The sequence below is a fragment of the Halictus rubicundus genome, chromosome 9 (genome assembly GCF_050948215.1).
Source record: "Halictus rubicundus isolate RS-2024b chromosome 9, iyHalRubi1_principal, whole genome shotgun sequence".
Lineage (NCBI taxonomy): Eukaryota > Metazoa > Arthropoda > Insecta > Hymenoptera > Halictidae > Halictus > Halictus rubicundus.
In genome coordinates this window covers 12,246,584-12,261,348 of record NC_135157.1, presented here as the reverse complement: position 1 = coordinate 12,261,348, position 14,765 = coordinate 12,246,584, and the positions used below count along the sequence as shown (strand labels likewise).

General features: G+C 48.8%; 1 protein-coding gene across 1 annotated transcript in view; it reads left to right on the top strand.

Annotated features, from left to right (window-relative positions):
• Window positions 1-14,394, top strand: part of LOC143356932 (uncharacterized) — a 108,507-nt gene extending 94,113 nt beyond the window's left edge. Inside the window, exons 4-7 of the mRNA XM_076792999.1 lie at window positions 1,723-1,745; window positions 10,119-10,277; window positions 10,711-11,065; window positions 13,174-14,394. Of these exons, the coding sequence (XP_076649114.1) occupies window positions 1,723-1,745; window positions 10,119-10,277; window positions 10,711-11,065; window positions 13,174-13,567 (931 nt within the window). The 3' untranslated portion in view covers window positions 13,568-14,394. The remainder of the gene's footprint in view (window positions 1-1,722; window positions 1,746-10,118; window positions 10,278-10,710; window positions 11,066-13,173) is intronic.
• Window positions 14,395-14,765: the final 371 nt, after the last annotated feature.

Sequence of the window (14,765 nt, the reverse complement as noted above, 5' to 3'; positions counted from 1 at the left end):
TAATAATCGTGGATCAAATCGATCGAGATAGGTCCCCGAGGATCAATGTCCGCAGAACCGTTCCCTCTAAAAACGATCTGCCCATTAACGAATTAATCAGCCGATCGATGACTCGGAAGCTCGGCTCGCGGGCGGCTGCGCTTAGATCATCGATTCCGCCCGGTCGAATTCAATCACCGGATCTCGGATTTATCGGTTCGATCGCGGAATCTCCAATTGAAATATGAGATCACAAACACCTGCGCGGTCTCGGTTTCCACGAGATTGCCCCTCGAAATCCATACAAAGAGGAAACCAACCGGGCGGCGATGCATCTCGATACGGATCGGCGATCAGGCCGATCCGCGAAACGATCGCGGTTTAGCCGTGGCCGAGTCTCGATCGTCGGCCGGATCGATTCCCTTAAATTACCGCCTACCCGCAATGCATCAAAATCGAGGCTGGCCCGATCCGTAATAAGGAGGGCGAACCGGTTGCTAACTAGATCGATCGATTCGCATCCCGGTCGGTCGTGTGACAGTGCAAAAAACCGAGGAGGAAACAATGAGCGCGAAAAAAAGGCAGAGAGAGAGAGAGAGAGAGAGAGAGAGAGAGAGAAGAGAAAGGGAGAGGAAGACGAAGGAAAGATCTCCTCGCGAAGGCGCTACAACGAGGCGACTATGGCCGACCGTTCGCTCCAGCATGACGAGAAATCGCCTCGGATCTTTATAGCGATCCACTTCCTCCAACGATCGAGACAAAGACTCGTATTCAGAGCGCGGTTAACGCGAATTTTTCTCGGACGTCATATCCCCGCCGCGCGTTGCGATTTTAATGGCCGGTTACCGCGGTTGCACTCGAGTGACGATACCGACGACCATACAGACAGAGCCACTTAAGATGATCATCTCCTGGACCTTTTTAAATTCACGGCCCGCAAAAAAGTGGTTATTGTACTCGTATACTATATTCACCGCTTGGCACCGCGCTTCAAGCAGCTTTTGGCATATGAAACGCTCGCGGAGTCGGCCATTTATTTTATCGCTGCTAGGCCGGCCAACTTTGGACGTTTATAGCGTTCTATAAAACACAAACTTCGATAATACTCTCGGGTAATTCAACCCTCGTACGCTCCTCAGGGTGAGCATTCACTCGTTCACTTCTTGCACACCGTCGAATGCTTGATCTCGTTCTGTCTTGACACTGGTTTTGCGGAGCACCAAAACTGACTGTTTTACATCATTTTATTCAACCCTTTGCACTCGGCGCTATTTTCATTCCACAAAATTAAATTTTTCTTCCGTCTTGGAATATTTTCATTTTATTCGTACGAAACTAATCCGATTACCACATATAATAATTAAATGTTTAGTAATCTATTATATAGAAATTTTGTAATGTAACAAATATTTTGTAATATTTTTTGTAATTTCTCTGAAATAATGCCACAATAATTTCTAGTGGTGCATCAGAGTCACCGCTCGAGTGCAAAGGGTTAATAATATGTTAGTGACGTGCATCTTTAGAATCTGAATAATCGTAGATGAAAAATACTGGAACGCGTCATTTGGCCTTGAATTGTTTCCGAGAAGCGTATGAGTGTTCCATGTAGGAACTTCCCAAAAAAGCCATGAACCTTGATAACAATTTGTTGACAGTATGTTTGGCATTCGCGTTTTCTTCTTACTAAGTAGACGATGGTATTTCCCTTTTCTAATAGATTCATTCGTCTTTATGTTACAGGATGAAGAGCGCCGGTGGCAGAGGTAAGAGAACCTTGGCAGACTATTATAAACCCAGTGTTCTTATGGTTCCCTTCGGAGTTGTCCCGAATTGCGCTGATTAATACAGCTAATAGGATTACCCGTAAGCTGCTTATCGAGGTTAGGGTTAATGTTCGCGTGTACACGCACGGCTGTTATTACAGGCATCTATCGGAACGATTACGTTTTTTCATGCATTTCTATTCGAAGTACAATAAAATTGCTACGTTGTCGGCTCAGACATCGACTGCGAGAAAACTGGTGAAAACCAATTTAATACGTGCGTTTCTATCGAGAGAGAAAAAAAAAAGGCCGGGTTGTATACCTGCCGGAGAATATACTATTCGAAGCGCGCGGCGTTGATCAATCGGATAGAATTTTAAATTCGAAAACACAAGAGTCGCGCCACCGGTAACGTATAGTTTGAATGATTACGGTCCAATTACACGAAATTGGTACAATAGGCACGCCAATCGAAGCGTGTCGAGATTGTAGTCGTAACACGCTGACAGATCATATTCGAAATCATTCATAATTACACCGAGCCCCTAGCGGGATATCGATTCCACCTATTCTATGGTTCCCTTGCAGCCCGTTAAAATATGATATCCGCCCCTTAATAATTCCCATTATACCCCCTTTTGTGAGTATTCCCTGTAACCTTATCTGTGTTCGAAAGGGCTCGCCACGTGTGCCCGAACCATCGGCAGAAAGAATTCCAAAATGGCAGCATTCCAGCTTCTTAGTACTCGATAATTTTTACTTTTGTTCTGAACAAAATTCTCCTTCTCAAAAAGGAACAAAGGTGCGCGAGGCTATCCGTCGCACGGAGCAGAAAAGATTGCGGGATCGGCATAAAATTTTGTCTTGACTGCAAAATTCTTGTGCTTGAAAAGAAAAAGACACTGAAAACAAACGCAGGCTAGGCAGGGCTATCCGCCGCTCCCACGAATCAGAGAAGTCTGCAGGATTGGAAGATCGAGCAACGAGTAATCCACTTTGTAGAAAATTCCAAAATGGTGCGGTTCTAGCATCTCAGATCGTAATCCGATAAAATTTTGCCCCGCATTGAAAATTCTCGTGCTCGGAGAGAAACGAAGACTAAGCAGGGCTATACGTTCGCTCCCACGGGGCAGAAAAATCGAGCAACGTGTAGCCAATTAGGCCGAGCAACCTGGCGCAGCTCACACTTCCAGCAACCACGGCCCCTGGCTTCCCAGAAACTCAGCAATCGAATCGATCTTACTCCGAAAGGGGAAGCGAATACTGGCAACACGTCTCTGTTGCTGCCATTTCCTCTTGTCAAGGTCCTCGTACGTATCCGGATGTCGTCGGATCGGCCGGTTAGCAGTGAGAAGATTCCCGGCAGCCCCCAGAGAAGGAGAGAGAGAGTGAGGGAGACACACGGGGGCCTCACGGGGGCCTCACGAGGGCCGCACACAGGCTCGCGACGTGCCGCGTCGATCGGTGCAAACGAGAAGCATAGTAGAGCCGTGGCGTCGAGTGTCAGCGTCGATTGGAGTTTAATTAGTTCGCATAATGAAAGCCGTTCACGGGCGGCGTATGCGGCCGTGCTACCGGTGCGCTCTCGGGAGCACGTAAAGGGTACCAGGGCGACGCGACGGACGGCCGACATAAAGGACAGTGAAACGCGTCTAATTAACTTTCTGATTTAAAGTCACCCGCGGCACGATACGATCAACGAGCCTGGCGCGCGGAGCGGCGGCGGGAATCCGCCTGGGAGACCAGAGACCGGCAGAGAAACAGAGAGGGAACGCTCGATCGTGGATCGGCAGGGAGGAGGGCAGGTTACTGCCGGACGAAGGATACAAGGGTCACCCGAATTAATTATCCGACACTCGTTTTACTGAATCACCCCGGACTCACTCGTCGATCTCCACCGATCCACGATTTGCCTCTTAAGTGCCCTTCACACCGAGACCCCGTGATCGGTCTCGATACGGCTCCGATCGGCCCTCGGCGCCATTCTCTCGGCCACATTCTGCTCCAGGATCCGATGCGATTGCCATCTTTCCTTTTGCCCGTTCTCACAACATATTAGAAACCCTTTTCGCAATATATTATAAACGCTCCTCGGAAGTGGATACCGGAAACGAACACCGCGTTCATTGAAGAGTCGATTAAATTGAAAATTGAGCCTTCAATATTCATTATTGTCATTTGGCCGATCAAATTGCACCTCAGCCGCTTTCTCTCTGCTATTTTAACGATTCCAGCAGCCAATTTAACGGGAGCCCCATTAATTTCGATAATATCTTTCCTTCCCAATAGAAAGTCGCATATATCCTCCGCAGATTGGAGAAGAAAACGAAAAAATCCGGAGAATTATCCACCGTAATGGCGAACCGTCGGAATCCCTGAAAGATCGGCAATTCCCGAGGAACTGGAGACTCATGCTGTCCGCGTGAAAGGCTGTTTGGAGGACTCGCACGCGCACGTCTTCGCGTCAGCGCAGCGTCCGGAAGTCCTTTCCATCCATCTAAGTTTCTATCAATTACACGAAAACCACGGTCCCGTCGTATTCATCGTCGGGGTTTATTTACCCGACGTCTCTATAAACTTGTCAGCGAACGAAATTATAGTTGTAGCCTGGGTACGGGTGTAATTGGAATTCAGCTTGTAGAGCCGCGTTGTACAAGCGCGCGTAGGGTTCGTTAAACGAGAGGCGATGTCGCTTATTGAGAGACGAGCAATTTCATAGCGCGCTCGCGAAGGTTCCCGGCGAGGAGGAGAAGAGGAAAAAAGAAGAAGAGGTTACGGGAAAAGGAAAGAATCGCAGGAATTAATGAAAGTTCGTACGAAGCGTACAAGCGCCGCGCGAATACCGGCGGACAAGAGAGGCGTTAATGGACGGCTGAAAGAGGCTGCGTTGCGCGGTACAAAATTAAAAAGAAGGACAGGAGGAGGGGAACACCCGTGCACCGCTGGATTCCCGTGCGATCGACACAATGGCGGTTCGAGGGCCGGGCAGAATAGGTGAATCGAATGCGTTAATCGGCTTATCGCGCGTTCCCCAAGACCGATACGCCGAATCAGCTGCTGCACCCTGAAAGAGTCAACGACGGGATCCTGTGCGTCCGTTGAATGCACGCGTATTCTCCGCGAGGGTTTTTACGCGTCTCGATCACGCCGTGGCAAAAGGCTCTTAGCGCACATCATTTCGTTCAGAAAACGGTATCAATGAGACTCGATTCTCGATTTTTAACCCTCCTAACCGATCGCCTACGTTACCATCGGAGGATCCTACGAGATACAAGCGATCGCCAGTCCTCTCCGTGCTTTGAAACAACTTTTTTCAATCACTAAGAAATTTTTAACGCATATTTCGGATTGTCACGAATTTTATTGGGATCGCGAATAAGTTCGGTTGCGGTTTCAGTTTTTAACAGAAAGTACACTGATTTATTTATGTTGAGATCCAATACAAGGATGTTGCTTACTTACTTAACACGTTAAGTGCCAGATATCAACCCCAGAAATTGTTACAAGATCAGATTAATTTAATTAATGAAACCACAACTAGAAATTTAAACTTTTGAATTCGAAAGGCTCCAATCAAATTCGGTTTATCTGGATATCTCATAATAAAAATGAATTTCCTAATCCAGTAAAAAATCAGTGGCAGTTAACGTGTTAATATTCCTCTGTTTCTAATTGTCTTATAAAATAGTTTTAATATTGACAATGCGGACATGAAAAGAGTTGTGCAGAAGTGTTTCCACAAGGTATAGAAAGTAAGATTGAAAACGTACAGCCACATCTACAATTTACAGGGAGTTTGTACACGCAACTTAACAACTTTACAATTAACCAGCTCAATCAGCCATTCATACTTTTACCGACGAACGCACCGCGTCAAACAATCGCGTACCACAGAAAATTACCCTCACATTCTTCTACACCTCCAACTAAGCTTTTGTACGGGATGGTTTCGCGGAGGGGATCGGAAGATCGAAAGATCGATTTTCAAGAAAACTCAATCGAAACCTTTCATCATCCACGAGGTCTCGTGACGGGGCTCGAAACGTCGAAATTACCGGAGCACGTCCGAGTCGCCAGTGAAAGAACATCCTGCGCTCCGCGGCAACAAGTCTATCCCCAGGGAATTCCACAAAAAACGCCGAGCCGAACGTATAATTTTCTCGCTTCAGCGAAAATCGTTCCGACATAACGACATCGAGAAACGAAATCGGGGTCGCCCGGGAATGAGTCCGGGCCTGGAAACAGAATCCCTTCGTGTTTTCGAGTAGAGAGCACCGTAAAGAAAGAGAGAGGGAGAGAGAGAGAGAGAGAGGAGAGAGAGGAACGCTCGTCCCACACCCTGCTGCGCAGGCAGGCTACGATTTTCACGCGTCCCGTGTTCCCCGGGCTAACGCATCCGTCGTCCAATTAATATTCGAACCATCTAATCCGGTAAATCACGCGGGTTAACGCGTCCACGGAAGGGCGACTCGACGCGACAGCCTGGAAAAGGAACGGATCCGATTACCTCACCTGGTTCGGTAGGTGGGAACGATGGCGTAATCGCGGTGGAACCGCGTGCCACGCTGTGTTTCGTGCGTGGTTTCCTCCTACCAGCCTCGACGAACCAGGATAGATAGAAATTCCGTAGACGATGGATCTCTCCATAGATCTTTCGATTTAACGGAGTCTTCTGGTCTGAAACCTCGAGAAAATCGATTTTTCCTTTTATTCTTAGAATCTCTTGGGATAAGAAGAAAGTCTATATTATACTCCTCAATGTCGATATATTAATCACAACAACAAAAAATTTCATTTCAATTGACAGGAAATTAATGACGCGCATACTTAGTAGACCCTATTCAAATTCTTCGTCACGAGTTTGACCCGATTTTACAGTAACCCAGATTTGACATTGACTTTTCTCCAGTAGTCCCCTACTTTATTGATCCCGTCACACTCATTAACAAACTCACAATTACATGGTACGAGAATAAAACTCTAGTGTTTCTATAATTGGTTAACAGAGCTACCCGTGGGACTGAAAATGAGCTATACAGTGAATTCTCGTTACCAGTCAGTTTTTCTGTTCTGGTGACTGACTCTTAGACGAAATCTGAGGTTGCCGCCTAGCGTCGCATTTGAAATATACAGGTCACGCTGGAAACCTAAGAGTCACTTCCGTCTACAAGTCATAAAAGCCTATGACTGCTAAGCGCTAGTGACAAGAAGACTGAGAAAATGTCTTTCTCCGATACAATCGACCTTCGGCCCCTCACCGCGGTGGTGTGGGTAGGTCCACTGACTCCAAATTGTGAGGTTGGCACTGACTCGTAATGAGAATTTACTGTATAATTTTGTAACGAATTCTGAAGTAAAACACGAGTACGAAAAGTTCAGCAATTCCCGGAGAACAGCAGCAAAGCGTGCACCGGCCGTGGAGAGAAAAGGACGAAGGGCAGCGCGGCAACAGTTTACCGGGCAATTAGGGTCAAGGGCTGGTCCAGGGGAGGTTGCGAATCGGCGTGCCGATAAATCGACACCGTCTTATTTACGATAGCAATAAAGGAGCGGTAACGTTTGCCGCGGAATGCTAAATCGCTGGTTGCGAGGCGTGTGCGTGCGCCTCGGCGCGCGGCGCGGCGCGGCGGCCCGAGCCAGGCCCGACTGGCTCGAATGCCGGGGGACCCCGCGCCCGACGATAAATAACGCGATTACACCACGCTCGTGGACGTAATCGATTGCGCTCGGTCTTCTAGGCGGTCGCGCGCAAATGAAGTCGCGCGACCGTCCGCCATGATCGAGTACCACCGGCCCAGTCACGGTCTGAATAGAAGGTTGATTAGGGTCGCGCGAACCGTGGAAAGGCGTAGCCCGTCGATTGAAATCCGCGAAAGATCGGAAACCCGCGATCGAGGCACTCGAATCGTCGTAGCCAGCAATTATATTATAGTTAGCATAACGAGGGACAAATTTCCTCCGGTGTCCACTCGCGCATCGCCTTTTCTCTGCCGGGAAAATACCTGCGAGCTCCGATAATGATTCTGGTTCGTTAAGACCGGAGAGACGTGCAGCGAACGATACCTGTTTATGCATAGTAAGCACACAGACACACGCGGTGCATTTAAAAGGTTCTGGGAAGAACGTAGGATTGGTACATAAATAAGTAGCGAATTTTATTGGTTGATTTTTCAACTACCGGAAGCCTCGGCGATTCTCCTGGTTCGAAGTCATCTTTGAATCTTCTGTCATAGAAGTTGAACCATTAACGGGTAGCTGTGTCCCTTCAATTTTTTCCTCTGCCCTAAGTTAACGTTTCCGCAGTTCCAGGACGATTTTACACGAGACACATATTCCCAGAGATTCTTACAAAGTCAGAGTAATTTAATTAATGAAAGCGAGACTAGAGATTTTCAGTGTATTACAGGGGATGCTGCTTCAACCCTTTCGAATTCTAAAGATCTCAATAAAATTCGGTTTATCCGGATATGTCACGGTAAAAATGAATGTCTAAACCTAGTAAAAAATCACTGTCAGTCATATGTGGCTGACATGTTAACACGTGGCATGTTAACACATGTTATTCATGGTAGTCGACCACAAGATGATCAGCAGAATGTATTCTAAAAGGTCCAATTACCTGCAACAAGTTGCAAGGGTTTCCGTCTAAAAATTCCGCATTCGCCCAGCGATTACTGGAAAACGCCGCAAAAGCGTGCGCAAAAATTGGAAATGCGCGAGACCGAAAAAGGGCTAGTTAGCCTAGCAATTATATAAAAACGGGGGGTATTACTTTCCGGACGACCTTCGGAGCGGGAATTACTAAGCGCGCGTGAAAAGCATCCGGGGCCGGGCCCGCTCGCGTCCATTACGCGCGGACGTCTGGCATAGATCCTAATTATGTAAATTGCGGTGTAACGTCTTGTTATAAATACACCGGGGCAGGCGGGGCGAGTAGCGGGAAGGTTGGAGGGGAGGGAAACGACGGGCCACTAAGCCGGCAGAATTAAATTTCTCCTCGTGCACGTCATCCTTGCTTTTCATTCCGAGACGTTAGAGCGCATCAGCGATTATCCTCGCGAGCTTCTCGGAAGGCGGAGAAGAAAATAGCGTCTAGACCGAGCCACGCCGGGACGGTCGCAGGGGTCTGGACGGAAAGGAACGGAACGGAAAGGAACGGAGCGGTGCGGAGCGGTGCGGAGCGGGCTGCGTGCCTCCTGCACGGTGTAAGGGCACCGGCGATAAAACGAGAACCAGTCTCTCTATCTCCTGGCAAGTGACAGCCGCCAAGCCGCGTCGTCGTCGCTGGGCTCTCTCCTCGGCCTGGACACGACGAAAACCAGCGCGGCGGGAACCCGTGAGCGGAGAACGAGGGAGGACGGTTGCGAGAGTCGTACGTGCGCGGGTTATGAGCCGCGCGACCATGCGAAAGAGAGACGCGCCGCGCAGCCCATGGGATTCCCATAATCTCGTTTTTTCACCGCGGCATTCTCATGCCTACTTACCGAGAGGCCGGGCGGCCTCTCTGATCTATGAATTCCGAATTCTTTTTATTTTCTCTCCCTCCGTCCTCCGTCTTCGTGTCCCCACACCCCTTCTTCGACCAGATTACTTCTTCCACGTCCTCCATCCCTTCCTGCTATTACGCCCCTGATCTCTAGCTCCCTCACTCTCTCTCTCTCTCTCTCTCTCTCTCTTTCGGTTTCGCCATCCCTACAATTCTCCGCCACGTTTCTATGAGAGCCATGACGGCCACGATGACGGGTCCACAATACCGCCATACAGAATCCGGCCCGCTTTTTTTCTTCCTCTTCCTTTTTCATTTCTCTCTTCGTCCCTCCACACCCTGCCACCGGGGCTTATGTCATAATGCGCTGATTCGAATACCTACCCGTGCGCCATATACACGGTGTTTCCGAAAAGCGGTCCCGGCCTGGCCTCTGTGAAATCTTACCGCGGTTTTTCAGACGCGGGTTCGGTAGGACGATCGATCGCTTTGGATCGTTTTTTAGGGGAATCGTCTAGTTTTCTTGCTAGAATGTCGTGCTGGGAGAATGCCAGGATTCGAGAAATGGAAAAACATTTTGTAGATTCCATAAACAGGTCTAAAAAAAATGCATTTGAACCGTTTTAAGTAATAAGGTCGATGCAATGAACATTTCGGGGCATTTTTTGACCCTCCCCGACACCCTGTACGTAGGAACGACCCTGCGCAGGACTACGCGTGAGCGAGTAGCGTAACAGGATTCTCCGTGCGAGATCACCTGGCACTTCGCGAGCTTCGTCCCCGATTTGCGGGCTCTCGAGCACGACTTTCGCGTACGATCTCGCCAACGGATTTTCCGGGGCTGAGACTCACGTGGGAGTGCTGAACCCTTTTTGTTTCTGTTCCAGCGGGTTGCTGCGGCGTTGGCGTCGAGGACACGAACGGCCAGGATGCCGGCGGCGCGGCGGGAGGAGCCGGAGCTGGTGGCGGAGTGGCCGTCATACCCGATCGGCCACCTCTAGAATTGGACAAGCTACCGCCTTACCATGACGTCGCGCCTAGTCCTGGTAAGTTTGCCCGTTCAACACCTAATCGCCCGTTCCCAATGTGATTGACGAAAAAAGAAATACAATTTTATCAATGAAAGTTGAGGAACAGTTAACGTGAAAAACTGGGACAAATGATAAATATCTCAAAAAAAAAAAATTGTACGGTTTGAAAGGCCTCGTAACACTAAACACAACTTGTAAAAACCTAATTAATCGAGTAAACCTTCAGCAAATGGCACGCGTTCCAGGAAATGTATCGATTTCTCTTCGAGGTTACGCTTCGGTTTTCACACAATAGATTCATGTATTCGGAATCAATTCTGGATATCGTCACAAACTACTTTTTTGTTGATACTTTGAAAATTGGACTTTCCGGCATTGTCGGGGGAGGGGGGGGGGGCTGCGAAGCGGCGTGAGCGATCTGAACCGTGCGATTTCCGTTTGATTCAAGGGCACAATGTGTGGTCGTGGCTGGGATCACGACGAGGCGGCGGTACGCCAGGAGTCGTCACGACGCCTCTGTCGCTTCCGCAGCACAGACGGGCGATGAATCTCCCCGTGGAGAACCACTACACCCACATGCAAACGGACGAGGCCCTCTACGCAGAACTGGACTCTCAGGCCGCGAGCTACGCGAGCGATCTCCAGCTACAAATGAGAGGAAGCTCGACGTACGGTACAACTTCCGGCGGACAGGACGACGAGTACCACGAGCTGGACGCCGCGAGGTTACATCGTCATTATGGCGGAGGCAACGAGGACGGATCGTTGCAGAGGGACACGCTACGCACGCGGCACAGTAAAAGGTAAATTAGTCTTCGCAATTAAGTTTTCCGATACGCTGCGACCACTATCTCTCTCTCTCTCTCTCCCCGAAGCGGGACGCGTTTGTTACACGCCGCCGTCGTGGCAGCTTCTCTCGAACACGTATTCGTTGAATCCTCCGAGCTCCGCGCTTCAATAATTCCGGATCGATCGACCGGCGTGTTCGAACGCCTCTATTTTGCTCTCCGTTCCCTTCTCTATTAAAACGATTCCGTTGATTGTGCGTCGATAACATGCCGGCTGAATAGTCTATTACAGTGGATCGTGGAGTTCCTTTTCAGCCTGGCCAGAAAATGCGAGCTAAAATCGATATGTAATCTCGCGCCGTAGTTCTTCCAGCCAGGGTTCTTCCGACTCGCGTTTCAGATTGTATCTGTACGTCTTGCTCGGGAACATTGTTCCGTTTGTACCTGTTCCCTTGCTTCTTCGTTTCCTACGCACAACGTAACTCCTGCCGTCGCCGATTATGATTTTAACGATACTCCCGAGTAACCACGAATATATCGTTTCAGTCGCGAGAACGGCGAAAGATAAAAATGGCGCGGAGAGTTGAGACAAGTCGGAATTAAAAGGAATTTTATTACACCGTACGATCTTCCTGCTAAGTGATTCCAAAGTTTTACCCGGCGACGCGCGACGCTCGGCTCGAAAAAAAGAACCTTATCGTCGGGGTACAATTTTTGCAGGGGGGGGGGGGATGTAATGGAAATGCAATTTATTCTTTTCGCCGCAGATAATTCCGCGGTTAAATGCTTCCAATTAGTAACGCTAAGGTCCGCGCGGAGATGGCCCAATCGTTCGACAAATGATAACCGGAGAGCTTCGTGTAATATTCATATCGGAACCAGCTCTAACAAAAAACTCTCTAACTTGGTTTCGCGCGGCGAAGGATAACCAGGTGCGCAGCCACTCTAGATCGACGTTCCCATAACGCGTGAAAGCACCGCATTACGGGAAACGAGATTTGTTCGAATGCACCGTTACGGGAGCACCAGTAATCGCGATGTCGACGCGCATTCCGGCGACCCGATCGGGCATAATTAAGAGAAACGGACAATCCCAGTCGTCTAATATCTGCGCGATCGGTGCGTTTATTCAGAAACGCGCAAACCTGTCGGTCGGCCAGGTACTAGAAACCTGATTCCACTTACACTCCCGTTCATAAGCGTCGGGACACCGTAACGCGAGTCACGTATCCTCAGCCTCGCGATATTTCAAGCCAACTGACCATTCTGGACCGTTTATTATTGTCACTCTTATCGTAAAAATAAACAATTTTACCTTCATCTTCTTCACTTTACCTGTTCACTTTTTCTTCTACTTTAGTCCCAAGTAGTTGGACCAATGTGCAGCAAGAATCACAAGATTGTGTTGTTGAACACACAAGTTCCAAATTAAGGAGCTGGAATTTCATTTCTCGCTTATGGTACGCTCACAATTGGGTTGAAAAACTTTATGTTAACTTAATTTCGTATACTAAATACATTATTCTCTCCACGAATCTCCTATTTTGGTAGGATTTTCAGTAATTGTACTGTACCAAAAGGAAGTTGAAACATCTTATTTTACACAACACGAAATTATTAGGTGACGCTACTGGGGGTGCCCTCTTGGTTCACGATTGAAATTGCTATATTAAAAAATCGCGAAACAATCGCCGGTAGGTAATGTGCTGCTAGTTGAAAAAGTATGTTTTTGCTGGACACCTGAAGAGCCCTATCTTGCTCAGAATTCACTGATTCAAATATCCCAGGACTTTTGGACGGGAGTGTAGGTCGTGTTTCCCAACAGCCGCAGCGTCCTCGCCTATGCAGCAGGTGACAGAAAGTATGCAACTCGAACGAAATCTTGCCAACGCTGCGCAACACGTATCCCAATATCGAAAATCGCTAGGTTGATCCGGTGCTCGCGCATCAGATAATCTCGAACCCTAGAAAAGAAAATTACAGGGGACAATGTCAGGGTCGCTTAGCCATCTGGAGCGGAGAGCTTCCCGATCCTGCTAGTCGAAAGCGTAAACGGACGACATGGTGAACGCGCGAGAACGGACCGATCGGCGCCGGCTAACTTCGTAATCCGATCATTTCAGGTTACAAGAACCGGATTACGAGATGTACGAGAACGGGCCGTCGACGCCGGTGCCGCCTGGTCAGCTGCAGCATCATCACCATCACCACCACCACCACAACCATCACCTCCATCATCAGGAGCTGAGGATCGGCAGCAGGAACGGCGAGCACCCGTCCTACCAAAACACCGCGTACACCGGAAGCGACGCGGAACCGGACGGGCCGACGCTGAGCAGCGCGCCCAGCAGCGCGTACTATAGCGATCTCAGCTCGAACTCTGCGAACCAACAAATGCCGGCCGGAGCGTCCACCAACACCGGCACGAACCTGCACGGGAACCAGCAGGGTCTGGAGACGCCGCAGTATCGACTTGCAGCGATAAACGAGAGTTCGGTGCCTTCGGACTATATCTAGGGGACCTTGAACCCTGACCGGACCTTCCGGTTAGCGTAGAACCGGAGGACAAAGTCTCGGGAGAACCTCTCGAAGTGTTTTATGCTCGACGTTGTGACTAGAGGATTCGGTATGAAGACCGTGGCTCGAAGGAGGAAGACTGAAGATGCCAGGACTCAGGAATAATTTTACGCGAGCGAGAGGCTTCGATGACTCCAGTGCGAAGCGAACAGTGGACCGTAGATTAGAAAGTAACCAGGTGTCCTCGATAGCAGACCGATATAGCAGCGATAACAGAGATAGCAGTGCCATACTCAGAGACCTCGCAACGCATCCGTCTTTTTCCACGAGGAAACGCCTCGCGTTCGTCGACGATTCGTGTGCTCCTCTCGAAAGAATTCGGATAATGGTTACATACCGACAAGGACGCTGCCCGCGTGACAAAATTACAGGTTACGGTACCGCTGTTATGAGTGCTCCGCAACCATTCTTGTTCACCGCGAGGTGATACAGGTTCCCGATGTGTTCGTTTTTCTCTCGTTCGCCGGTCGATCCGGTGAATGGACACGTCATTATGCATTTATTAGCGAGGATTACGCAACGGAACGTTCGACGGGGCTCGCAAACAGGAAACGTCACAGGTGGACGTTTAATAGTCATGTTTCTCAGGGAATGGACTGTCCACGGGGAATTATCGGATCGGGATCGGCGGTCTAGATTCGCCACAGTTTTTCCATCGGCCTGGCAAAAAACTGTTCGATCGAACAAGTCAACCGTCTCTCGCGGTAATTATTCACTGGACGTGGGATATATTAATGGTCAACGCGAAGAAAATGATAACAGTCGTCGCGCGCAGGTGTACACGTTCGTGCCCTTAAACACGAGAACATCGATACGTAGAGGCGTTCAATCATCGCCACAGTTCCTATGTGACGACAACGTTAAAAATACTCGAATATCTTGACACGCCGATTAATTATTTTCTACAATTTTCTGGTTTTAATATTCCGGAGAGCAAGCTCGATCGAACCTGTTAGGAGTTAATAGGTACACGACGACCGTGGCCTTGCTATTTTTCTCAGTTACACGATTTGAAAAAACAGTAAATTTTACAATTGTTTTGTAACTATAGCTTTGCCATTATTCTTTAGCTCGTTTAGACGAACCAGAAATCCATTCTCATATTTTTCAACGAAGAATTTGACATTAATAAATTGAG